The sequence below is a fragment of the Dipodomys spectabilis genome, unplaced genomic scaffold (genome assembly GCF_019054845.1).
Source record: "Dipodomys spectabilis isolate Male_0828 unplaced genomic scaffold, ASM1905484v1 ptg000422l, whole genome shotgun sequence".
NCBI lineage: Eukaryota > Metazoa > Chordata > Mammalia > Rodentia > Heteromyidae > Dipodomys > Dipodomys spectabilis.
Window position 1 is genome coordinate 7,166,390 of NW_024871099.1, and position 24,373 is coordinate 7,190,762.

At 55.3% G+C, this 24,373-nt stretch overlaps 1 protein-coding gene across 2 annotated transcripts; it reads right to left on the bottom strand.

Annotated features, from left to right (window-relative positions):
* Positions 1-1,738: 1,738 nt before the first annotated feature.
* Positions 1,739-24,157, bottom strand: Ltbp4 (latent transforming growth factor beta binding protein 4). 2 transcript variants are annotated; one of them, XM_042667862.1, is made up of 30 exons: positions 23,891-24,157; positions 20,592-20,783; positions 20,195-20,442; positions 20,015-20,117; positions 18,867-18,935; positions 18,662-18,784; positions 18,283-18,447; positions 17,505-17,654; positions 17,274-17,429; positions 16,451-16,582; positions 16,230-16,355; positions 15,345-15,470; positions 14,755-14,997; positions 14,085-14,210; positions 13,879-13,998; positions 12,443-12,571; positions 11,974-12,099; positions 11,515-11,637; positions 11,061-11,192; positions 9,791-9,922; positions 9,581-9,706; positions 8,279-8,425; positions 6,862-7,128; positions 6,298-6,369; positions 5,900-6,028; positions 5,578-5,724; positions 4,580-4,732; positions 3,556-3,936; positions 3,025-3,177; positions 1,739-2,283 (listed from the first exon to the last, which is right to left on the bottom strand). In XM_042667862.1, exons 1-30 carry the CDS (start codon positions 24,129-24,131, stop codon positions 2,129-2,131), a joined length of 4,692 nt encoding a protein of 1,563 aa, XP_042523796.1. In that variant the 5' UTR covers positions 24,132-24,157; the 3' UTR covers positions 1,739-2,128. The 2 variants fall into 2 exon arrangements, with proteins under 2 accessions (XP_042523796.1, XP_042523795.1); XM_042667861.1 differs by having other exon boundaries at positions 17,274-17,654.
* Between the last annotated feature and the right edge of the window lie 216 nt (positions 24,158-24,373).

The window sequence follows — 24,373 nt, forward strand, 5'->3', positions numbered from 1 at the left end:
CCCAAGCTTCCAACAAGTAAATCTTCGGGGACAAACCATAATATTCCGGATTAAAAAATATATTTTGCACGTGTGTGTGTGTGTGTGTGTGTGTGTGTGTGTGTGTGTGCCAATACTGAGGCTTAAACTCAAAGCCTGAGTTACTGCCTGTAAGCTTTTATACTCAAGGCTGGTGCTGTGTCACTTGAGCCAGACTTCTGCTCTCTGGCTTTTTTGCTGGTTATTTGGAAGTAAAAGTCTCAAGGATTTTCCTGCCCTGGCTGGCTTTGAACCTTGATCCTCAGATCTCAGACTCCTGAATAGCTAGGATGACAGGCCTGGGCACTGTCCCTGACTTCCTTTTTTTTTTTTTGGTCAGTGGTGGGGCTTGAAGTCAGGGCCTGGGAGCTGTCTCTGAGCCTCTTTGTGCTCAAGGTTAGTACTCTACCACTTGAGCCACATTGCTACTTCTCTTTTTTTTGAGTGGTTAATTGGAGGTCAGAGTCTCACAGGAACTTTTCTGCCCGGGCTGGCTTCAAACTGCAATCCTCAGATCTCAGCTTCCTGAATAGCTAAGACAACAGGCCTGAGCCACCATACCAGTGATGATAATGATGACCATACAAGTATCAGCCACTAGGGGGTGTGCCAGCCTGGGCTGCACCAGCGCATACTGACCACCAGGGGCCGCTGCGGGACTTGTCCCGCGGGCCCAGTGACCGGCTGGACTATTTCTCTTTGGACATTCCAGAGGGGAACTGGTGGATCCTAGACAGTGTTGCCAAAAAGCCCAAGGCCAAGGCTGGGGCCTAATGCAGGGGACATAGGCAGGAGGAAATTTAGATGCTTGGTGCAATTTCCAGACTGCACAGGAGGTAAGGGATCTCAGCAGCTAGCCGCCCCACCCCCACCCTAAGAAATCTGACCTCAAAGTTTTCCAATCCTGTGTACCACCCCTGCCTCCCTGCCTGTCCCCTGCTTCCAGAACAGCTACACAGCCAGGTGATCGGGGAGGAAGACTGGGAATGAGATGCTACAGGAGCTCTCAGGAAGAGAGTGGAAATGTTTAGAAATTGCTTGCCACATTTGTATTCTTTTCTTCTATGGATGTCTTAACAACACAGATTGATATGTGTGGCATACACCTCCTCTTCCAGGAGTTCTGTAAAAGCAGGGGCCTGGGATTTCTTTTATCTCTTTCTTGGGTCATACAGTATTGATGTGTGAGAGCCTGAGCTTTTTCCCTCAGGCCTGGCACTTTCACTTGAGCGACACCTTCACTTCTGGCTTTTTGGTGATTAATGGAAATAAAAGTCTCATGGACTATCCTGCCTGGGCTGGCTTTGTACCATGATCCTCAGCTCTTAGCCCCCTAAGCGGCTATGGACTACCGGTGTGAACCTCTGGCTCCCAACAACATTAAGGATTTAAACTCAGGACCTCATGCTTGCATAAGGGATGAAGGGAGAGAAGGGGAGAGAGATAAAGGATAAGCAGGAAGAGGAAAAGTGCAGGAGGAAAAATAAAGGCAAGCAGGGCTGAGAATGTGGCTTAGTGATAGAGCGTTTGCCTAGCATGCATGAAGCCCTGGGTTCGATTCCTTAGTACCACATAAGCAGAAAAAGCCAGAAGTGTCGCTGTGGCTCAAGTAGTAGAGCCCAAGCCTTGAGCAAAAGCCTCAAGGACAGTGCCCAGGCCCTGAGCTCAAGCCCCAGGACTGGCCAAGAAAATAAAAATAAAGGCAAGCAGGAACAAAAGATACAAAATAGGTGGTTTTAATTGAAGATTTCATAAAAGGGGATCAAGGGATGGCCAGGTCCAGGGAGTTTTGGGAGGGACCGGACGGCAGGGGCCTACTCCTGACAGTACATTATCAGTGCACCCTGAATTCTAGCCCACAACAGGTGCAGGCTCAGGCCCGGGGCAGGGCAAGCACACTGAGCAGGCAGTGGCGTGCGCTCTAACCCTGGGGCCGCGCAGGCGCACTGGGTGAGTGGTCGAGGGAGCTCAGGCTACGGGCGCGCGCAGGCAGGCGTACTTAGCAGGCCTTGGCGAGTGCGGGTGCGCTCAGGCCCCGCGCTGCGCAGGCGCACGGGGCGGGGGGGGGGGGGGGCGGGGGGCGGGGCGGAGTGGGCGTGGCCGCGCGCTCTCAGGCTCTGGGCCGCGCAGGCGCGCAGTGGTGTGGCTGGTGCGTGGGTGCGAATCCAGGACGGCAGACGCAGCGGAAGGAGCCGTCGGTGTTGACGCAGCGCGCGTTGACGCAGAGCGGGGAGGCGGCCTCCATCTCGTCACACTCGTTGACGTCTGCGGAGGGGCCCGAAGGACAATGACCACTCGGGCCTGCCTGGCCGGCCCCTCCCCACCCAGGAGCCCAGGCCGGCGGCCTCAGCTCTGGGTCCCGGCCTAGGGGTGTGGTAGGCCCAAATAACTAAGGTTTGGGGGTTCCCTGTCTATGGCAGTTCTGGGGCTTCAAACTCAAAGCCTGGATGCTGTCTCTTTACTCAAGGTGGGCGCTTCTACCACGGGGTCATCTGCACTTCCTGCTTTTTGCCGGTGAATTGCAGACAAGAGTCTCATGGACTTTTCCCTGCCCAGGCTGGCTTCAAACCACAAAGATCCTGCCTCTTGAGTAGCTAGGATTATAGCCTGAACCGCCAGCGCCCAGCTTCCCCCAGCTGCTGTTTTTGTTTTTTTCCTGTAAACCACTTGGCTTGACCCCTGTCTAACCTAGGCAGATGTTATTAATATTCCTGTTTTACAGATAGGAAAGACATGTTTTCCAAAGAGGTCATGCAGTTGTCCCAGACAGCACTGGCAGTCCTCAGAAGTCAGGTGGACAGGGTGGTGTCCAGGCCTTGGAGTCCAGCCCTGCCTCTGTCACACCCCGACACACCTCCCCCCCCCCTTCTTCATCCAAGTGCCAACCTCCAGCAAGGACGGCTCTCTCTAGGCTGGTCTCATCCCCTTTTCCCAGAGTCCCTGACTCCTCCTACCTCTAGCCCCAGCTTCCTTTCTGGCTGGGCCTTGCCCTTCCCTGCTCCTTACCAAGGCAAGCCATGCGGGTTATGTCCAGGCGGTAGCCATCAAAGCAGTCACAAGTGAAGCCCTCTGGCACCCGCACACAGCGGCCATGGGCACAGCCATCCAGAATCCCGCAGTCCTCCGCCTCCAGCCCTTCGTATCGCTCAGACAGAGCGCCTGGAGGGAACAAGGAGAGAGGATTTCTGTTCTTATTTCTGCATTTAGTTATTCATTTATTTAGTGCTGCTCCTGGGGCTTGAATCCAAGTCCCTTAGGTTTTGTGCTCAGGGCTGGTACTCTATCAGGTGAGCCACAGCTCCACTTCCAATTTTTGGTGGTTAATTGGGAGTTAAGAGTCTCATGGACTTTGCTGCCCAGGCTGGCTTCCAACTACAGAACGCAGAGCTCAGCCTTCTGAGCAGCTAGGTTGATAAGACAGGCATGAGGCAAAAGCATCCAACTTTCTGATTGTTTTCCCAAGTCCAGTCCTGTCCCTCCTGGCCTCCTGACTCTCTGCTCTCTGTCTCACCTGGCTTGAGCCAGGGCATCACTCACCGGTGTAGCCTCCAGCTTCCGAAGACTCCTCAGGCTCTGAGAAGGAGCCACGAGTGTCCCGGGACCGATAGGACCACCCGGCGCCTCGCCCAGGTGGCTCAGGCGCCTCAGAATCGCTGTAAGGGCCGCCATCATCCTCAAAGTCCGGCATGTCGAAAGGGGGAGCTCCATAAGGGGCCTCACGACGTGCAAAGGGCCCAGGCGGAGGTGGGTAGGGGTCATAGGGCAGCACAGGGGGTGGGTACAACTCTGGCCCATAGGGGAGGCCCTGGTAAGGTGGGCCTATGTCTGGGCCATACTCATAGGGAAGTCCAAAGCCACCTGGCCGCGGGGGGCCGTATGCAGGGGGGCGCAGCACATTGCACAGGGCCTCGAAGTCATCTGTGAAGAGCAAGCCATCACAGTTGGCACTTGGGTGCCTCTATCTGCAGGGTAATCCCTCCCGCCCCCCCCCCCTGCTCCCCATGCACGTACCCCTGTTGGGAAGAGAGGATAGGGCCTGGAGAATCATGGTGCTAAGCTCCTAAGATCTGAGGACTCAAGACAAGGGTTTGGGGGGACTGGGTTTCTCCAAGGCTGAGGATTAGGGGGGGCATCTCAGATCTCCAGGGACTGTATGTTAGGATCTGGGGCACCTGGTCTGTGGACCAGGATGTGGGGATCTGGACCACTGGCATTTGAGGTCTAAGAGCTCAAGAGTTGAGGATACAAGAGACAGGACTTGGGGAGTTTATGGTGCTGGAGCTAAGGGATCTGCTGAGACAGCCCTGGGATTTCTGTTATTGTAATTAGAAGTCTTCAGAATGTGACTTTGGGCTGAAGATATGGCTCTGTGGCAGAACGCTTGCCTAGTGAGGACAATGACCTGAGTTTAAACCCCAGTACTGCCAAAAAATAAAAATGAAATTAAAATGTGTCTTTGGGACCAAGATTTGGAAACAGGCTATGACATAGATTAAGATGCTACATTTGGGGGGACCTGGGGTTGTGATACTGGCAGCCTAAAGGGCTGGACGGGCGGTACCTGAGTCCTGGGCAGGGCAGAGAGCACAGTCCATGCCCCAGGCTTCGCCATACAGACAGCAACACTCTGTGTAGGTGGCCTGACGGTCCAGCCGAGGCCGACTGCACACGAGGTCAGGCCCCACTTCCTGCCAGCACACTCCCAGATTGTCATCTGTGGGCAGGGAAAACAAGCATCAGGAGGAGGGACTGGTACTCAGATCCTCTCCAAGGCTGAGTTCCCCTCCTGAGTGCTGGGATTATAGGCATTGACCACCATGCCTGACATCCTATGGGAAATGTTTGAGTGAAGTCTCAGAAATGTGAAGATGTTAAGGAACAGGAAAGGAGAGAAGAACATTTGGGCTGAAGGATAAAAAGTGTGTCAGAAGCTTACAGAAAAGTGGAGAGGAGCAACTAGACAGGGCCAAAACTAGAGAAAGGAAAAAAAAAAACCTAAAGAGAGAGATACAAACGCATCCAGAGTCAAAGACTCAAAACAAAACAGGAGAAGAAAAAGTACAGAGTTCAATCCTCCAGTACCAAAACCAAAACCAAACAACAACCAAAAAAAAAAAAAAAAACCAGAATAAAACAAAATTCCACCCTATTGGCTATCCACCCAAGGTGTAAAAGGAAAGCTGAGGCCTTGGGTAAAGCACATGCCTGTAATCCCAACACAGTGGGATCAATCTGATCAGGAATCAGAAGGCTGGAGGATCAGGAATTTGATGCCAGTCTCAACTAGATGAGGGGAAGAATCTACCTCAAAACAAGGGGGCCAGAGAGGGGGACATGCAGTGTGTGTGTGTGTGTGTGTGTGTGTGTACACAAGAAATAAGTGAAAGATTGCCTCTAAAATCTCTGATGGGCGTGGCCTCCTGGGGGCGTGGCCACAGGGGAGGCCTGGTCGCCTTGAGGGCACGGCCCAGGGATGGCCTTAAGGCCCAGCCAAGGAGGGTGGTGGGCGGGTCAGTGGGTGTGGCATGACCGCGGGGGCGGGGTTGGAGGCGGGGCTACCGAGGCTCTGGCTCTCATTGGACACGCAGCGGCGCCGGGAGCCGTCCAGGACCAGCGGGGGCTCGCAGGTGCAGTGGTAAGAGCCCACCGTGTTGACGCAGCGGCCGCCCTCGCAAGCTGGCTCCTCGTCTGCGCACTCGTCATTGTCTAGGGAAGCAATGGAGGAAGGGGATTGATTGTTAAGTGGCAGCGCTCCTCTCCTTCCCATTTCTCTCCCCTAGTCCCTTGACAGTCTGATGGATGGAGTCTAGACTCCAAGAAGGCCTTCCCGCTGTGACTAGACACAGCACAGGGGTGGGGTGGGGAGCTGTAGGACCCTCACCAACACACTCCAGCCGCTGTGCGTGGTAGTAGTAACCGTTGCTACAGTAACACGAGTAGCCTGGAGCGGTGTTCACACACACCCCACTCTTGCACACCTGGTCCCGGAAGAGCTGGCATTCGTCCACATCTGCAGGAAGGGTGGAGAGACATGGAGCCCAGCCAGGGCAGGGGGGAGGCGGGCTGGATGAAGGGAGGGTGTGACCGCTGGAATGAAGGGGGAGGATGCAGAGTCTCAGGAGACATAGGGGCAAAAAGAATAAATTCATTAAAATTAAAAATGAAGACAGATCAAGAAATCCAGAGAGAGAAAGAAAAGAAAATAGGAAGAGACAGAGAGACACGGTCAAGGGTGAGTCAGGGTATGGAGAGTGGGTGAGGGCTAAAGTCTGGTCTCACCTCGCCAAAGGCTTAGGTCTCCACTGGACGCCAGGTAGCCACGACCGTGGGGACACAGTGACTGGTACTCAGCTACACAAAGAGACAGGGCTAAGCCTAGACCCCTGCGCTTGCTGCGTGTGTGTGCGTGTGTGTGTTGGTACTGGGGCTTGAACTAAGGACCTTGTGCTCTTGTTTGGCTTTTTTCCCCATTATAGTTTGAGCTACACCATGACTTCTGGCTTTTTCCCTCCCAGTTCTGGGGCTTGAACTCAGAGCCTGGGCACTGTCCCTGAACTTCTTTTTGTTCAAGGCTAGTGCACTACCACTTCCAGCTTTTTCTGTGTATGTGGTACTGGGGAATCGAATCTGGGGCTTCATGCCTGCTAGGCAAGCACTCTACCAGCCTCTCACAGACTTTTCTGCCTGGGCTGGCTTTGAACTTTGATCCTCAGGTCTCAGCCTCTTGAGTAGCTAGGATTACAGGCGTGAGCACCAGAGTCTGGCTTCTCTGCGTGCACCTGTGACCTCTTCCTCAGTTCCCATGGTCCTCTAATTCTATCCAAACCCTCACGCTGTGCCCACCTGTCTCAGTGCCTGGGCACTGCTGGATGCGACATCCGCTGCCCCAGCCTTCGCCCACGGTACAGCAGCACTCCTGCCACGTCACGTTCCGCGCCAGGATGTTGTCACATGCATCCGGGGCTGCAGTGTCAAAGTAGCACTCCCGTCGCTCGCTGCCCACAGGCCCCTGTCTAGGTGGGCTGGGCCGGCGGGGTGCGGATGGAGGGGGTGGCCTGGCTGGCAGACTGGGACTGGCAGGTGCCTGGGGTTGTGAGCCTGGAAAGGTGCCTAGAGAGGAAAAACACAGGGGGGAGGGAGTTAGGTCAGTGTGGGTCGGACGCTTAACCCTCCATGTCACAGAGGGGGAAGCCGAGGCCCCAAGCATGGCACCAGTCATGAGTGGCACAAGAACACTTCATACTTCTTAATCTGTCATGATCTTTCTGCCATCTTCTAATTTATGCCTTGTGCGCACGTGTGTGTGTGTGTGTGTGTGTGTGTGTGTGTGTGTGTGTGTGTGTGTGTTAGTACTGAGGCTTGAATTCCAGGCCTCACTTTTTTTATTTTTTGGGGGTCAATCATGGGGCTTGAACTCTGGGCCTGGGCACTGTCCTGCCACTCTTCAGGTCAAGGCTAGCACTCTATCACTTGAGCCACAGCACCACTTCTGGTTTTCTGGTGGTTCATTGGAGGTAAGAGTCTCACAGACTTTCCTGCCCAGGCTGGCTTTGAACCGCAATCCTCAGATCTCAGCCTCCTGAGTAGCTAGGATTACAGGCATGAGCCACCACTGCCCAGTGGCCTCACACTCTTATTTAGTTATTTCTCTCAAGGCTGGCAATCTATCACTTAATCCATACTTCCACTCTGGCTTTTTTGCTAGTGAAATTAAGATCAGAGTCACTTAGATTTGTCTGGGTGAGGTGATTGTGAACCTTGATTCTCAGACCTCCACCTCCCCTACTAGCTAAGATGACTGTCCCCCATCTCTTTTGTTGTTATTTGAGACATGATCTCACTTTGGAGCTCAGTCTGGTCTGGCACTTTCCATCTCCCTGCCTCAGTTTCTCTGGTGTTGGGATTACAAGTGTGACCCACCAAGCTTAGCTTTCTGTTAGACTTTGAGGCCTTTAGGACAGAGATTGGGAACATTACTGAAACCCCAGTGGCTACAATAAAGTCTCAACACATTAAACACTCTGTGAACACCTCCTGAATGCAGTAATTTGGCAGCATCTAGGCCAGGATGTAGATCTCCTGAGAGAGTCCTAATATCCATGGCAACCCACTCGATCAGAACTTTTGTTGTTGTTGTTGTTGCTGTTGAAAACAATAGCACTAACTGGTGGCAGCGGTCCATATCAGGGCTGGTCAGGCCACAGTGCTTTCCTACAGGGTCAGCATCCACCAGCTAAACAAATAAACAAACCATTCTCACCAGCAGAGGTCCGTGGGGGGACACAGCGTCCAGTCATGGGGTCAAACTCCTCAGGACTGCTAGGGCAGACACACAGGAAGGAGCCTTCGACATTCTCACACAAGGCAGTTCCACACACACCCTGCAGCGTTGCACACTCGTTCACATCTGTAAGCAGGAGATAGGAACACACATCTGTAATTCCCTGAACTCTGAAAATCTGTGCTTTCTACTGTAATGAAAAAAAATTTTTTTTGTCTGGTACTAGAAATTGATGGAACACTCAGGACTTCATATTTGCTAGGCAGGCACTTCACAGTTGGGCCAGGCCCCCAGCATGCTTAACCAGCAAGTGGAAGTATGGGTCAAGTGGTAGAGCACTAGCCTTGAGTAAAAAATAAAAAGGTCAGGGACAGCACCTATATCTGAGTTCAAGCCCCATGACCAACACACACACACACACACACACACACACACACACACCAGAAAAATAGTGGCTCAATAGTAGTATCTGGGGGCTAGGAAGGTGGCTCAGTGGTAGAGCGCTAGCCTTGAGCTGAAGAGCTGAGGGACAGCGCCCAGGCCAAGTTCAGGCCCCACGACCGGACCCAAAAAAAAAAAAGCAGAAAAAGCCAGTAGTGGTATTGTGGCTCAAGTGGTAGAGCCCTAGCCTTGAGCTGAAGAACTGAGGGACAGCGCCCAGGCCCAGAGTTCAGGCCCTATGGATGACAAAAAAAAAAAAAGTAGTATCTGCCTAGCAAAACACCAAAGGCTCAGAGTTCAAATCCCAGTACTGCCAAAAAGAATCATGCACTTTATATATATGAATTGGACTTCAAATAAAAATACCCACAAAACATACTGAATTTTAGTTAATGATATGTACAAATACTGAAGAATTCGAGGGATTTATGTACCAAGGCCCGCAGTCTAATTATACAATCTGCCCCCAAAATTATACAGATTCATGGACAGACATGAAAGAAAGCAGGTGAGAATCAGCCAGGTGCTGGTGACTCATATCTTTAATCCTAGCTATTCAGGAGGCTGAGATCTAAGGATTGTAGTTCAAAGCCAGCCTGGGCAGCAAAGTCTGGGAGATTCTAATCTCCAATTAATCACTAAAAAGTCCTAAGTGGAGGTGTGACTCAAGTAGTAGAGTGCCAACCTTGAGTTTAAAAAGGCTCAGGGACAGCATCCAGGCCCTGAGTTCAAGAACCAAGACCAACACACACACACACACACACACACACACACACACACGAACTGACAAGCTAGTTCTTCCCTACCCTCCGGCCCCAGCCACCCCCAGGAGCCCCGTACCCACGCAGTGACGCCCGTCCCTTGCCCCCTCGTATCCCTGGTCACAGAGGCACTGGAAGGAACCAGGTAGGTTCTGGCACACTGCATGAGCACCGCAGAAGGACCGGTTCCGGCATTCGTCCACATCTGCAACCATCAAAGACATCAGGACACCTCTGGAACTTCCACCTCAACCCCCCACATCTCACTCACTGCATGACCAACACCCACCCTGGCAGCCGCCGCCCGGGGTGGGCTGATAGCCAGGGTCACAGGCTGGTACACAGCGGTAGGAGCCAGGGGTGTTCTCGCAACGCTGAGCTCCACAAATAGCAGAGCCATATTCCTGGCATTCGTCCACATCTTCAAGAGAAAGAGAAAGAGAAGAGGGAAGTGAGCTCAAGAGCTGGATGGATGGGCTCTGAATGCCGCCTCCACATCCCACAATTGAGAAGTTGTCGTGAATCTGATATTCAAGGAATCTGAGCTTCCAGAGATGAGCAAGTGCCCAGAACACTGCCATTTCTCAAAAGGCGCAATCAGAATCGACCTCAGGGCCTTTGTATTTGCTCTTCTCTCTGTCAGAAATACCCGCCATTCAGCAATCTGCCTTGCTTCCTCTCTCATGTCAATCTGCCTTGCTTCAAGCTCCATGACCAACCAAAAAATAAAAGATAAAAATAAAGACATAAGGTAGAGCGCTAGCCTTGAGCTGAAGAGCTGAGGGGCAGCGCCCAGGCCCAGAGTTAAGGCCCCATGACCAGACCAAAATAAATAAATAAAAAATAAAGACATAAAACAGTGCCTTACATATAGTATGGACCCCATAATATTCATTATGAATCCTGAACTAATTTACATATTGCCTATATTAGATCCATGAGAACAGAGATTTTCTTTCTCTTTCTTTCTTCTTTCTTCATTTCTTTCTCTTTCTTTTTTTCTTTTTTCTTGTCAGTTGTGGGACCTGAACTCTGGGCCTGGGCGCTGTCCCTCAGCTCTTCATCTCAAGGCTAGCACTCTACTACTTGAGCCACAGTGCAACTTCTGACTTTTTCTGCTTATGTGGTGCTGAGGAATCGAACCCATGGCCTCATGCATGCAAGGCAAGTGCTCTACCACTTGAGCCACAGCACCACTTCCGGTTTTCTGGTAGTTATTTGGAGATAAGAGTCTCACAAACTTTCCTGCCCAGCCTGGCTTTGAACCGCAATCCTCAGATCTCAGTCTCCTGAGTAGGAGTACAGCTGTGAGCCACCAGTGCCTGGCCCACAAGCCCTGCAGCCTCCTGCCTCGGTTAGCTCTGTGCTAGGTGATTCTTGGCTTGTCCAGGTAACTGGGAAGTGTCCTCCCCAAGCCTGTGCCTCCATAATAGAATGCAAGGACATGGAGGAAGGGGAAAGGTAGGAGTTAGGGGAAGGGTGCCTTCCTCCCGGACCATATGGCAGTGTGTCCCTTTTCGTCACCCAGGAAGCAGATTGGAGTGGTGGGTCTGTCTCACCATCACAGGTGCCCTCCGGGCCAGTGTGATAGCCAGGATCGCAGTCCCGGACACAGCGGTAAGAGCCAGGGGAATTCTCACAGCGTTGGGACCCGCAGAGGGCTGGGCCCTGTTCACGACATTCGTCAATGTCTGAGGAGGGAGGCATGAAGGTCAGATGGGGTAATCGGGGGGACGGTCAGGCGAGTTGGAGGGGATAGACAAATTAAGAGGGGAAGTAGAGAAGAGATGGGGTCACCTGGCCTGCCCACTAGACCTAAGCCCCGCCCATAACCACATAGCCCCGCCCCATGATGACATGGTCCCCCATATACCTGTAGCTCCACCCACAAGTCCCAACTAAGTGCCAAAGCCTTTCCCACAAAGGTGGCAGGGGGAGCTGGGAGGGGATGTCGAAGCTGGGAGGGGAGGGAGGAAGAGTTTGGGGGCACGATCAGATCAGGGGCCCCCTCACCCAAGCAAGAGGCCAGGTCTGGGCCTGTACGGTGTCCCGGAGGGCAGATGCACTCGAAGGAGCCATCGGTGTTGGTACAGACACCGCTCTGGCAAAGGTCCTCTTCGCTGCACTCGTCCACATCTGCAGAGTATCCCAAACCGGAGTTCACCTCCTTCCTCTATTAACATCCCAAGCCACACCCCTCCCCTGCCCTTTTCCCTGCCCCTCCTGGGCCCGTACAGCCTTACCTGGCCTGGCCGAGGCCCCGCCCCTTTCTGCAAACCCCGCCCCCAAAGGTTTAGGGAAGATCCTTTCCAACCACTATCCAGACTCCTCCTCCTCCCCCAGTCGGGGTTCCCCTGCTTCACCCTGACACTCCCGGAAGTCCCACCTCCCTTATTGCAAGGAGACACCCCTCCCCTCCCCAATTATGTAGAGGCCCTATTCGACCCTCTTCCACTTTTTCAGGGTACCCACCAAGGCAAGATGCTCCGCGAGGTCCAGGCCGGTAACCAGGGGCACAAGTGCAGGCAAAGGAGCCGTCGGTATTGAGGCACTCGCCGTGGGGGAAGCAGAAGTCACCTTCCAGACACTCATTTATGTCTAGGGTACGCCAGAGAGAGAGAGAGAGAGGCACGCCCAGTAGACACAAGCCCCGCCCACAGCGGGCTAGGGTACGCCAGAGAGTCACGCCCACTAGACACAAGCCCTGCCCACAGCAGGCTAGGGTACGCCAGAGAGAGGCACGCCCAGTAGACACAAGCCACGCCCGCACTGATGTAAGCCCGCCTCCACCATATATGGCCACGCCCACAACAGTTGTGTCTCCGCCCTGAAGGCCCACCTAAGTGCCCATCCCTCTCACAGCTTCTCACACTTCTCCGACTGGCTTCCTCATTCAGGAGCCCTGGCCCTAACTCAGGCCCGGGGTCGCTCCCCTGCTCACCAGCACAGGGTCCAGGTCGACCCGATGGCGCCCGGTAACCCGGTGCACAACTGCAGCGGAACGAGCCTTCGGTGTTGGTGCAATGGCCGTGGAGACCGCAGGGGGCTCCTGAACTACACTCATCCACATCTATGGGGGTCAAATGACACAATCAAGTTTCATGTTCACAGGTCAGGGAGTCAGGAGTCACCTTTAGATTCATGGACCAGGGCTGGGAAGGTGGCTCAGTGGTAGAGCGCTTGCCTTGCATGCACGAGGCCCTGGGTTCGATTCCTCAGCACTACATAAGCAAAAAAAGAAAAAAGCTGGAAGTGGCGCTATGGCTCAAGTGGTTAGAGTGCTAACCTTGAACTGAAGAGCTGAGGGACATGGCCCAGGCCCAGAGTTCAGGCCCCAGGACCGGACTCCCAAAAAAATAGGTTCATGGACCAGGAGGGCACCAGTGAGCTTAGGCCTGTAATCTTAACTACTCAGAAGGCTGCAATCTGAGGATCCTGGTTCAAACCCAGCCCCAGTAGGAAAGTCTGTGAAGACTTTTTTTTTTTTTGGGTCTGGTCGTGGGGTCTGAACTCTGGGCCTGGGCGCTGTCCCTCCGCTTTTCAGCTCAAGGCTAGCGCTCTACCACTTGAGCCACAGTGCCACTTCCGGCTTTTTTCTTTTTGCTTATGTGGTGCTGAGGAATCGAACCCAGGGCCTCAGGCATGCAAGGCAAGCGCTCTACCACTGAGCCACCTTCCCAGCCCCTGTGAAGACTTTTATTTCTAATTAACCAGCAAAAAGCGAGAATTGTGTGACTCAAGTGCTAGAGTACCAGCCTTGAGTGGAAAAAGCTAAGGGACAGAGCCGAAGCCCTGAGCATAAGCCCCAATATTGGCACAAAGATCGAAGTAGGTAGATTGATAGGTGGATAGATTCAAAATAAATAGATAGATTCAAGATAGGTAAAATAGACAGCGCAGGTGGCTCAGGCCTGTAATCCTAGCTATTCAGGAGGCTGAGATCTGAGGATCAAAGTTCAAAGCCAGCCCAGGCAAGAAAGTCCGTGAGACTCATCTCCAATTAACCACCAGCAAACCAGAAGTGGCGCTGTGGCTCAAGTAATAGAGTGCTAGCCTTGAGCTGAAGAGCTGAGGGACAGCGCCAGGCTCAGTTCAAGCCCCACCACTGACCAAAGAAGAAAGATAAGACAGACTTAAGACAGGTTCAAGATAGATAATAGAGGACAGATTCAAGATAGATAAGATTCAAGATAGATAGATTGGTTGATGGATTGATCCCAGGATGGGTTCAGGGATTGTAGTCTGGTCAGGTAAAGAGTCACAGCTGGGAATTGTTGTCCAGGTAAGAGGACTAAGGTCCAGGTTAGGTTAGGAGTCAGGTCAAGCTTGTGGTCAAGTCTGGGGGTCATGGTCTTGGGTCAGGGGTCATGGTCTTACCAGTGCATCTGCCACGATGCAGATGATGGCCAGCAGGGCAGGCCCTGCACTGGAAGGAGCCAGGTGAGTTTACACACTCCTGCCCAGGACAGGCCAGGTGGTTCTCACACTCATCCACATCTGAGGAGCAGGGGAGAGGGTGCCTTGAAGAAGCAACCTGACAAGCCCTCCCCCATCCACACTCCTCCCTCCCTCCCCGGCCTCACCCTTGCACTCCGAGCCAGCAGCGTTGGGTTGGAAGCCTGTGGGGCAGACGCACTGGAAACTGCCTTCTGTGTTCTCACACCGCCCATAGGCACAGGGCGAAGGGCTCCGGGCACATTCATCCACATCTGGGTCAGAGGGGAACCAGTCAAGCTGTGAAAGGGATCTAGACACCTCCACACTGTCAACTCCATCTACTTTTCCAGCCTTGAGTCAGCCTCCCAAGAGGCTGTGTGTGTGTGTGTGTGTGTGTGTGGTGTGGTGTGTGGTGTGTGTGTACTGGAGCCTGAACTCAGGGTCTTTTCACTCATTTCACTTAAGCTGTACCTCCTGTTTTGGCTTTTTACTGGTTAGTTGAGATGTAAGCCTCAGGGACTTTCCTGTCTGGGCTGGCTTTGAATTGGGTTTTTCAGATCTCAACCTCTTGAGTAGCTAGGATGAGCCACTGGTGCGTGATAAAACCATTCTTTGCCCATGTCATAGGCTCTCAGCCTACCCTACCTCATCCATATATCCCTTTCCCTGCCTCTTTGTTAGTGACACACTCCCACCTTCTCAGTATCTCATTCCTCTGCCCCTGGCCTTGGTCTCTGAGCCCAATTAGGATGTTCTGTCCCACAGTAATACGGCTCTCACAGCAAGCAGTGGTGCTGCAGGACCCAGCACCCTCACCTTGGCAAGGAGCCCCTGGTCCTCGGGAGCGGAAGCCAGCAGGGCAGGCACAGTGGAAGGAGCCAGCCGTGTTGTCACAGCGGCCTGGCCCGCAGGGTGGGGGCTCCTGTGCACACTCATCCACATCCTCTTCACATGTTGAACCCCGGAAGCCAGCCGGGCAAACACAGCGGAAAGAGCCAGGCAGGTTCTCACAGACCCCACGGCCACAGAGGCCCGGGCTCTGGGTGCATTCATCCACATCTGTGGGGTGGAGAGGTGGGGGCAAGAGGACCGTAGGATCACTTGCTGCTTTATTCCCTGAGGCTCCACCTGGCTTCCCTGACCACCAACTTGACCTTCCACCCTCCATCATACCCCCTCCCTGCCTGTCCCTGTTGTTCTAATTCTCCATCCTCGCATTCAGCCTTTCTTGCATCCCATTAATTGGCCTCTCCTGCCTTGGGTCACTCTATAAAGGCCTTAGATCTGGTTCCAGGACCTGGGGTTTCCACCAAGCCAACTTCACTATTCTCCTTATCCACTCACCAACCCTCATCTCTGCTAGAGGCTCCCCTTTCCCCTTTGCCCACTTCCCTTCAGCCCCTCACCCTGGCAGCTGGCTCCATGAGGTGCAGCCTGGTACCCGGCGGGACACACACACAGGAAGCTGCCGGGTGTGTTCTCACAGCGCCCGCGGTCGCAGGGCGGCGGCACGCGGCGGCACTCGTCCACATCTATAGGCAGAACAGAACTGGGGTGGCTGGGGAGCGGGCAGAGTCCCGGGAGAGACTGGAGGGGGCGTGGCCGGCGTGGGCGTGGTCACCGTGCTGATATCAGAGTGGGGGCGGAGTCTGCAAGCGTGGTCCTGGTCCGGGGTGGATTCAATGGAAGGAACCCACGTGGGGGCGGAGCCTGGGGGCGGAGCCCGAAAGTGGGAAGGCCTAAAGGAAGGGATTGAGCCAGGAGGCCAGACAAGGGCGGCTGTCCTGGCTGGGACCAGAGGAAGACCGTGAGAGGGGGCAATTTGAGAAAGAGATGGAAGGGACCTCTGAGCACAAGAAAGGGAAAGCAGGAGCAGGGATAGAGAAAGAAAGGCAGTTTGAGATGGGGAATCTGGTGCGAGAGGGATGCAATCAGGGCAATCCGGATGGTTTGTAGGACAGAGGCGGGGCCTGGGGACGGAGCTAGTCAGAGATGGGGAAGAGGAGGGGACAACAGAAGAGCCGAGCCAGGGCCTGGTTTGGAAGAAAGCTAGGCAACAGTAGAGGCCAACCGCCAGGAAAAGAAGGGCTAGATTGGGAAGAGAGGGCAGGGCAGCAGCCAAAAAGAGGTCTGGAGCTGATCTAAAGGAGGGGGCTGGGGCTGGTGAGACCGGGCAGTACTAGGGGCTGGGCCCTATGGGGAAAGAAAGGAAGGTCACTGCGACTCTGGAGTGAGCAGAGCCCAGAGCCAGGCAATGGTGGGACCTGGAGCCAGGCTGATAAGTGTCTCACCCAGGCACTCCGTAGCCCTCGGGCTGGCTCGGAAACCCGGGCCGCACACACAGCGGAAGCTTCCTGGTGTGTTCTCGCAGCGCCCCGGAGCACAAGGAGAGGGTACTCGGCGACATTCATCTAAGTCTGAGTGAATGGAAGGGGAGGGTCACCAGGTGATGGGCAGAGCCCCACCCTATCCCCAGCACCCACGCCCCGCCCACCTCCTCAGTCCAGCTCACCGACACAGCGGGTACCCTGGGGGCTCAACCGGAAACCCGAGTCGCAGGCACAAGTGTGACCACCAGGTCGGGATATACATCGGCCTGGGCCACACACCTGAGGGTTGCGCTGACACACACCAGAAGAAGGACCTGGGGAAACAGAAAGAGGTCCAGTCAGTGAAGTTCCTCCAATTCTGATCTCAATTCCCTCAAATTCTCCACCTAAAACACCTTTAGGGACCACTTCTCCCCAAGTCCAATCTTAGAGGAGAATCTTATTCTTCTTTATCTTGAAATACTTGCATTTGAGCTGTCAGAAGCTGCCCACCATGGCTCTCTAGCTGGTGAATGAATACTTCAGAGGTTATCTCACTGAAACCTCATGACCATCCTCATTTTACAGCACAAGAAACTGAGTCTCAGAGGACTTAAAGGTCTCTCTCAACTAATAGAGAACTGAGACCAATTCTGGTGCCAGGACCCAATCTAATTACCATGCAACCCTCCACACATTCTTCTAGGTTCTTTTTTTTTTGGTCTAGTCGTGGGCCTGAACTCTGGGCCTGGATGCTGTCCCTCAGCTCTTCAGCTCAAGGCTAGCGCTCTACCACTTGAGCCACAGCGCCACTTCTGGCTTTTTTCTTTTTGCTTATGTGGTGCTGAGGAATCGAACCCAGGGCCTCAGGCATGCAAGGCAAGCGCTCTACCACTGAGCCACCTTCCCAGCCCCCTCCACACATTCTTATCTCTTCCTACCAGACCCTTGTCTGTATTTGATCTCCTCTGGCATCTTCTTCCCTCCAGAATCCCTGCCACCAACACCCTCCATTCTCTACATCACCTGGCTCAGGAATTTCAGGGCCAGTCCAGGCAGGGATGCTGGGAAGAGGAAACTCAGGGCCAGGTCTCGACTCAGGTCTGGACTCAGGGCGGGGCTCAGGTCGAGGCTGAGGCCGAGGCTGAGGGCGAGGTTCTGGGCGATGAGTAGGCAGAAAGCCTGGTAAGGAAAAGGTATTAGGGAGTGGAGACTGAATTTGAAATAATGTCCCCCCACTTCCTAGAACCAGCTCACCTGTAGGTGGCCGAGAGGTGGCCGCTGGGGCACGTGGCTGACTGAGAGATACTCGAGGTGGTTCCTGAGCCAGGGGTCTGGTGTTGTATCGGAGGTCAGAGGCTGAGTAGTGGTAGCCAGGGCCAGCAGGGCAGATCTCACGAAAACCCTCTGGAAACAAAACAGGGAGAGGAAGAGGAAAGAAGCGGAGAAGAAGAGTGGACAGGAGGGTGTTGGCTGGGGGACAGGGCTTGGTTTGAGAGAGTATGCCAGGAGTTTTGCTTGGATGCAGGGACGGAGTGGTGTCCTGCAAGTATTCGAGAGTAAAGATGGAACTACAAACAGTTTTTACCCATTTGGGATGATGGCAGGGACTGGGGGTAAGAATAGAATCTAGTTTGATAGCTATAAGGGTGAGTTGGGGGAACAGAACTCTATCTGTGGTAGAACTTCTTAGGGAGTGCTCTAAGGGGGGGTGAAGGCGCCTAAACTGAAGGCTGTGTCTCCAGAATTGGGGCTCTGACTAAAGCTCTGAGACAGAATTCCGTATCTCAGGAGCAGGGGGTTGAGGGGAGGAGAATGCACTGGAGACAGACTAACTTTAACGTGGAGTGGTGCAGGGGTGGGTGTGGCTAAGGATGAAGGTGAAACCTCCAGCCAATCAAGAGGGCACTGGGGGCGTGGCCAAAGCTAGGACCATTGGAGGGGGGGCGGGGGTCTTGAGTGCTTCTAAACCTCCTGGGAAGAAGCCTGTGTGGATCCTGGCAGCCGAGGGAAGGACGCGTCTGGAGGCACTTACCCGAGCCGAAAGGTGGGCAGAGCTGGCAGCCTCGACCCCAGGCTTTGCCCACACGGCTACAGCAGCAGATCTGTTTGGTGATGTTACGCAGAATGGGCAGCGAGCAACCGCCATCCCGAAGTACACGGAAGCAGGGCCCCTTCGCCTCTGAGATCACGTGTTGGGCTGGAGGGAAGGGGAGAGCATTGGTTTGGGGGGGGCAGGGTGGGGAGTAGGGGTAGGACTGCGAGATTGGGGAGGTAGAGGGATCACAGGAAAAGTTTGGTGGGGGCAGAATTTGGGGGAACGTTTTTAAGACAATGAAGGGCCCGGGATTAGTTTGGGATGTGGTCTGAGGTCAGATCCGACTTGGGATCCAGCCCCTCTGCTGGCAGCTCACAGATGCAGCTGCTGCGGGATGAATCCAACAGGAAGCCGTCGGGACACACGCACGTGTACCCGCCGCGCGTGTTGGCACATTCCCCGTGCTGGCAGCGCCCTCCGGTCGCACACTCGTCCACATCTGCGTGAGTTGGGTAAAACTTCACCGTGGAAAGGGCCACTGATTACTAGCCCTCCGACCCGAGAACCAAGCTCCGCCTCACCTACACAGGATCCATTAACCCTCTCAAAGCCAGTGGGGCAAGGTCCATCGGCTCCACCCACTCTGTTCCCTGTGGAGAGAAGAGAGGGGTGGGCAGAGAGGAAATTAGTGGGTGCAGAACAAAGATGGGGTGGTAGGGACTAAGAGGTGTGGAGTCTGTGCACCCTCACTTGGGAGGCTCTTGAAGTTCATGGATATCAACAAGGCACAAAAGCATTGAGAACCCAGGGGCCAAAGCCACTGGGTTCCAACGCCAGAAAATGGCGTAGAGACCAACGCTAGTGGCTCACACCTGTCTGCCATCTTGGCTACTCAGGCAGGAAAGTCTGTGAGACTTTTCTTTCTTCTAATTTTTGTATTTTGTTGTTGTTGTTATGTGTTACCAAGGAACCAAACCCAGGGCCTCATGCATGCTAGGCAAGCACTGTACCACTAAGCCACATTCCCAGCCAGTGAGACTCTTATCGCCAATTAACCACCGAAAAGCCAGAAGTGGACCTATGGCTCAAGTGGTAGGGCGCTGGCACTGAGTGAAAAGGCTAAGGGGCTACACTCAGGACTGAGTTCAAGCCCCAGCAAACACCCAAAGAAAATTGTAGCCAGGTACTGTTGGCTCATGACTGTAATCCTAGCTACTTAAGAGGCTGAGATCTGAGGATCACAGTTCAAAGCCAGCCAAACAGAAAAGTCCTGGTGAGACTCTTGTCTCCAGTTAAACCACTCGAAAACCAGAAGTAGCACTATGGCTCAAATGGTAGAGTGCCCAGGCCCTTAGTTCAAGCCCCACAAAAGAAAATTGTAGATGTAGCTTAAAAATGATAAAATTCTAGTTCTAGCTAGAATTAGTGGTTTGTCCTGGGGGGGGGGGGGCGAAGGGGAGCAGGAAAAGTTACTAGGGGGCTGGGAAGGTGGCTCAGTGGTAGAGTGCTTGCCTTGCATGCACTGGTCCTGGGTTCGACTCCTCAGCACCACATAAGCAGAAAAAGCCAGAAGTGGTGCTATGGCTCAAGTGGTAGAGCACTAGCCTTGAGCTGAAGAGCTGAGAGACAGACCCAGCCCCAGGGTTCAGGCTCCACGATCGACCAAAAAAAAAAAAAGTTACTGGGGCTCCCAGTACCTGAGGGCGGGGGAACAACCCTTGGGGCTTACCCAGGTGCTCCGAGCATGGCTGACAGTCGTGAACGCCCCAGGCCACGCCTTCCCCTCGACAACACACTTCCTGAGTTCGGAGCCCGGGCAGCGGTGAGACACACTGTGGGGGATGCATTGGATGAGCGCCTCCCCACCTGACGGCACTTCCCAGGCCCCTTCCCACGGGCCTCTTCTCACTTCGCCTCGGCGCAGCTCCCGAAAGCAGTAACCGAAGCCCGAGGCGTCCGAGTAGCCATCCTCGCGGGGGGCGCTCTGGGCCAACACGGTGTAGGGCGCAGCCGCCTCCGCCCGGGCCGCCGCCTCCGCCCTCGCCACGGCCTCGGGATCCGCCTCCTCCCAAGGGCCCGACACTCGCTCCACCTGGTGGACGACCACCGACGCCTCCTGCGGGTGCTCCACGTGCACGCTCACCATGGATGCCACGCCTGGCAGAGAGGGCAAAGGGATGTCTATAAAGAAGGGGGGGGGGTGTCTCATGGGGGTGGGGGAGCGTGCTAGGACCGGGAGGAGAGGTACTGGAGAATGTCACCAAGTTGGAGGTCAGACAACAGGGACAAGGGACTGCGCCCCTCACCGTGCTCGTCGTCGCGGTGGTTGGCCAGGGGCATGGTGTACACGGAGCGGGTGATGCCGGGCATGGCGGGGGCGGGGGGCCGGGCTCCTGAAGCATGCAACTGGCAGAACTTGCCGGCGAAGTCCGGAGGACAGAGACAACGGTCAGGCTTCACGCACACCCCGCCGTTGTGACAGATCAAGGGACACAGAACTGTGGGTGGGGAGGAATCGAGGACATGCGCGATCGGCGCCCTCACCGGGCAGGTTCCCCTCATGCCCACGCACCCCATGCTAAGTCAGCCTCCAGCGTGGCAAGTAGGCCGCCAAGCTACGGGGGGAGGGGGGCCAGGCAGAGGACATCTTCTGGTTGTTTGCTTGGACCGGATGCAGTGGTTCAGCCTTTCTTTTTTGGTGTGTGCTGGTCCTGAGGATTGAACTCGGGGCCTGGACGTTTGCTCAAGGCTAGCACTGTACCACTTGAGCCACAGCACCACTTCCAGCCTTTTTCTGTGTATGTGATACTGAGGAATGGATTCCAGGGCTTCATGCAAGCTAGGCAATCGCTCCTCACTAAGCCACATTCCCAGTTCCCTGTAACTGACACCTGCTTTCGCCCATATTACAGCAATAGCCACTTTCTGCAAGAACAAGGTGTTCCGGCCCCGCCCACCTTCTCGACCACGCCCACCAACCATGAATCCCCGCCCACGGCCCCAGCGCTGCCATTGATCATGGGCCCCGCCCACTGGCCAAGCACCCCTTTCTAACATCACCTTTTGCCGCGGGTCTCCCGGCCTCACCCAGTCGTCTTAACCTGTTACCTTCAGTCCCGTCCACCCTTCGTCCTCACCCCGATTTGCCCTCCTTCCTTTATACCCAGTACCCCCCCCCCCCGCCCCACCTCCAGTAGAACCTGGGCGGGATAAGCAGCAGGAACGCGACTCCTCTCCCCTTTGCACGCCTTCGCCGGGCCCCAGGCCACCTCTGGGCGGGGCACTGCCAGCTGTGCGGCGGGGTAAACAAAAGAGAGGGGGTGCGGCGGGGGCAGGGCGGTGTCCCCACATTCCCCACCCTTGGGGAGCCCCGGGACCACAGAGCCAAAGGGAGATTGGATGTGTCTATGGAGGGCACCCCTCCCTCTCTTCCTCCCCTGAAAACAGCTGGAGACAGCTGTGCCGAGGGGAAGGAGGGTCGGCAGACCGCCAGGGCGGTCCAGAGAGGGGAGTTAGGATTCTGAGCCACCACTGTAGAGGGGGGAAAAAAAAGCACAGGAAAAGGCCACCTCAATTTAGAAGGGTCAGGGGACAGGAGTCCTGGGAGGACATCAGCTAGGTTCCCGGTACTCTGGTGTTCAAAGACAGCTTAAAGTTTCTAGAACAGAGAAGGCTAACTCAGGAAACAGAGGATCCCTTTTAAGTCCTTTAGGGGAGAGTTACGTAGAAATCAGGGCAATCAGAGCAAGCTTGGATGAAGTGGTAGTTTCTAGCACCTAAGAACCTTCACTGGCTGGGACTCTAAAATACTGTGGAAACCCCTTCAACCAAGAGATTGGGTGCCACCCCTGCCCTAAGTCTTTTGAATTGACTTAGGGGAGGGGAGAGATGAATCTGGAGTTTGGGGGATAATCCACCAATCAGGACCAACTCTGAAGTTCTCTGAAGATAGATGAGATTCAGTTCCTGGGAAGGGAATCAGCTGGATTTGGAGAGGCAGGCATTAGGGGTCTCTGATAGGATTGGGGTATTCCCTTGGAAATCTAAGGAAATGTGACCCCTTTGTGGGCTCCCCAACCAGGGAGGGAGTTATCACTGCACAGCGCTTGAAGTCTCGGGTTTCTCCTGGAAATGGAAAAAGTGGTCAAGGGACAATACTAGCATTCTCCAGAGAGGGCCACAGTTTGGGGGAATTACTTTAAAAGACTGGGAGGGAACTTGGCAGGAGGAGTTCGTCTCCAGAGTCTGTTAGCAGGGGTGTGGAGGGAACTCTAAATCTAGAGGCAGAAACTCAGGGGTCCCTGGTTAGAAGCATATCTGGATTCCAAATACTGTAGGGGGGGGGGGGCTTTGAGTGGCAGGGCCTATAAGAAGCTTCACTAATCTCATTTCACTAAGAATCGAGACTCCAAAATGGGAAGGGTCTCGGATGGAAATCCTGGGAAGCCAGCCAGACCAAGAGGCACTTCCTAGCTGCAGAAAGTCCTTCTCTGCCTTATCTTGGGCCTGGTTTGAGACTACCAGCCTCGATTCCCTGAAAGGTGCCCAGGCTGGAGCGTTCAGCTAGATGAGATGAGGACATCGGGGTCCTGTTGAGGTCAGCCTTCCTTCCACATGCCCCTCCTTGTGCCTCCAGGGGCTTGGCACCCGCCTGGGCACGGCGCCTGGCACGGGCACGTAGGGGCTGGGCCGGGAGGGAGTGAAGGAAGGAAGGAGGGAGGAAGGGGAGGAGAGAGGGAGTGGCAGCGGGAGGGGGCTCAGGCGGGAGATGAGCTCACGCCGGGGCCCGGGTTAGGCTGGCTAGGGGCCAGGCTGGGCGAGTTCTCGGCGCCAGGGGCCCCCACTCCCCACTCCAAAGGACCTGAGGGATGAGAGGCAGGGAGGATTCGACCTTCCCTGTAGTCTGCCCACCTCCACAATCTGGAACAACAGGTGGCCGCCGTTCTTTTCCATCTCACCTGAGCCCCCACCCCTAAGGCTCAACCCCCCCACCCCCCACGACCGGTGCATGCTCTTCGCCAGTCTCCTCCGCCCCCCAGGGGGCGCCCCTTCCCCAGGCCTCCTTTCTGGATTTCTGAAGCATGTGGGACCCCCCCCCCTGTAAAAAGCCCCTTCTCCCCCACCCAAAGGCACAGAAAGTCGGAGCCTCCAACCCACCCCCCCACCCCCGCCGCTGCTCCCACACAACCCTAAAAAAAAAAGGAAAAAAGTGTTCCCTTGGTTCCCCGGGGGCCCATTACACAGAGACTCCAAGTTAATTCCCTTCCCAAAAGTTCTGACGCTCCCACTTTTGACTCAGAGGCAAAAGCCGGCCCCAGCCCCCTCACGTGGGACAACACTGGTCCCCGGGACCTCAAACTGCTTGCAAAATCCAGACCCTGACGACCCACCACCCCGATCTAGGAGTGTGAGCCCCTCATCTTCACTACCCTAAGCATTAACTCTCTCCACCCCTCAGCACTGATGCACATGAAATCTGGGCTCCTTCTCCCAGCAGGATTTTTGTCTCTCTCCCACCCCCCCATCTCCTGGGGTCCTCCTCCCTCAGGGCACCCCCCCCCCCCGACTCCTTCGGCAGCATCACAGCCCCCATCCCCGCACTCACAGGCGCGGAAGCCGGGTCCCCCCGGGGCCGCCCCGCCGGGCGCGCCGCTGTCCACGCTGGTGGCGTTGCGGGGCGCGCAGGTCGGGGTGCAGCGGGAGCCGCTGGGCCCATGGATGCAGCGCAGGCCGCACACGGCCGGGGTGAAACGCACGCGGAGCCGCTCTCGGGGCCGGCCCTGCCCGGGTTGGGGCCCGAGCAGCACCAGGAATGACACCCAGAGCAGCCGCGCGCCGCCCGCCATGGCTGCAGCTCCGCCGCCCCAGCCCGCCCGAGGGGCCCGGCCGCGCCCGCCCGCCTGCCCGCCCGCCCGCGGGGGAGGGCGGCCGCGCCCCCGCCCAGGCCCCCCCTCCCCACCACTCCCTCCCCGGCGGCCGCGCAGGGGCGCGTGGGGCTGGGCGCTTAGCCAGAGGCGCAAAGGCTGGGCGCTAGACGCGCAGGGGGAAGGGGGGCGCCCCCTCCGCACCCCCACCCCGCACTCCAACA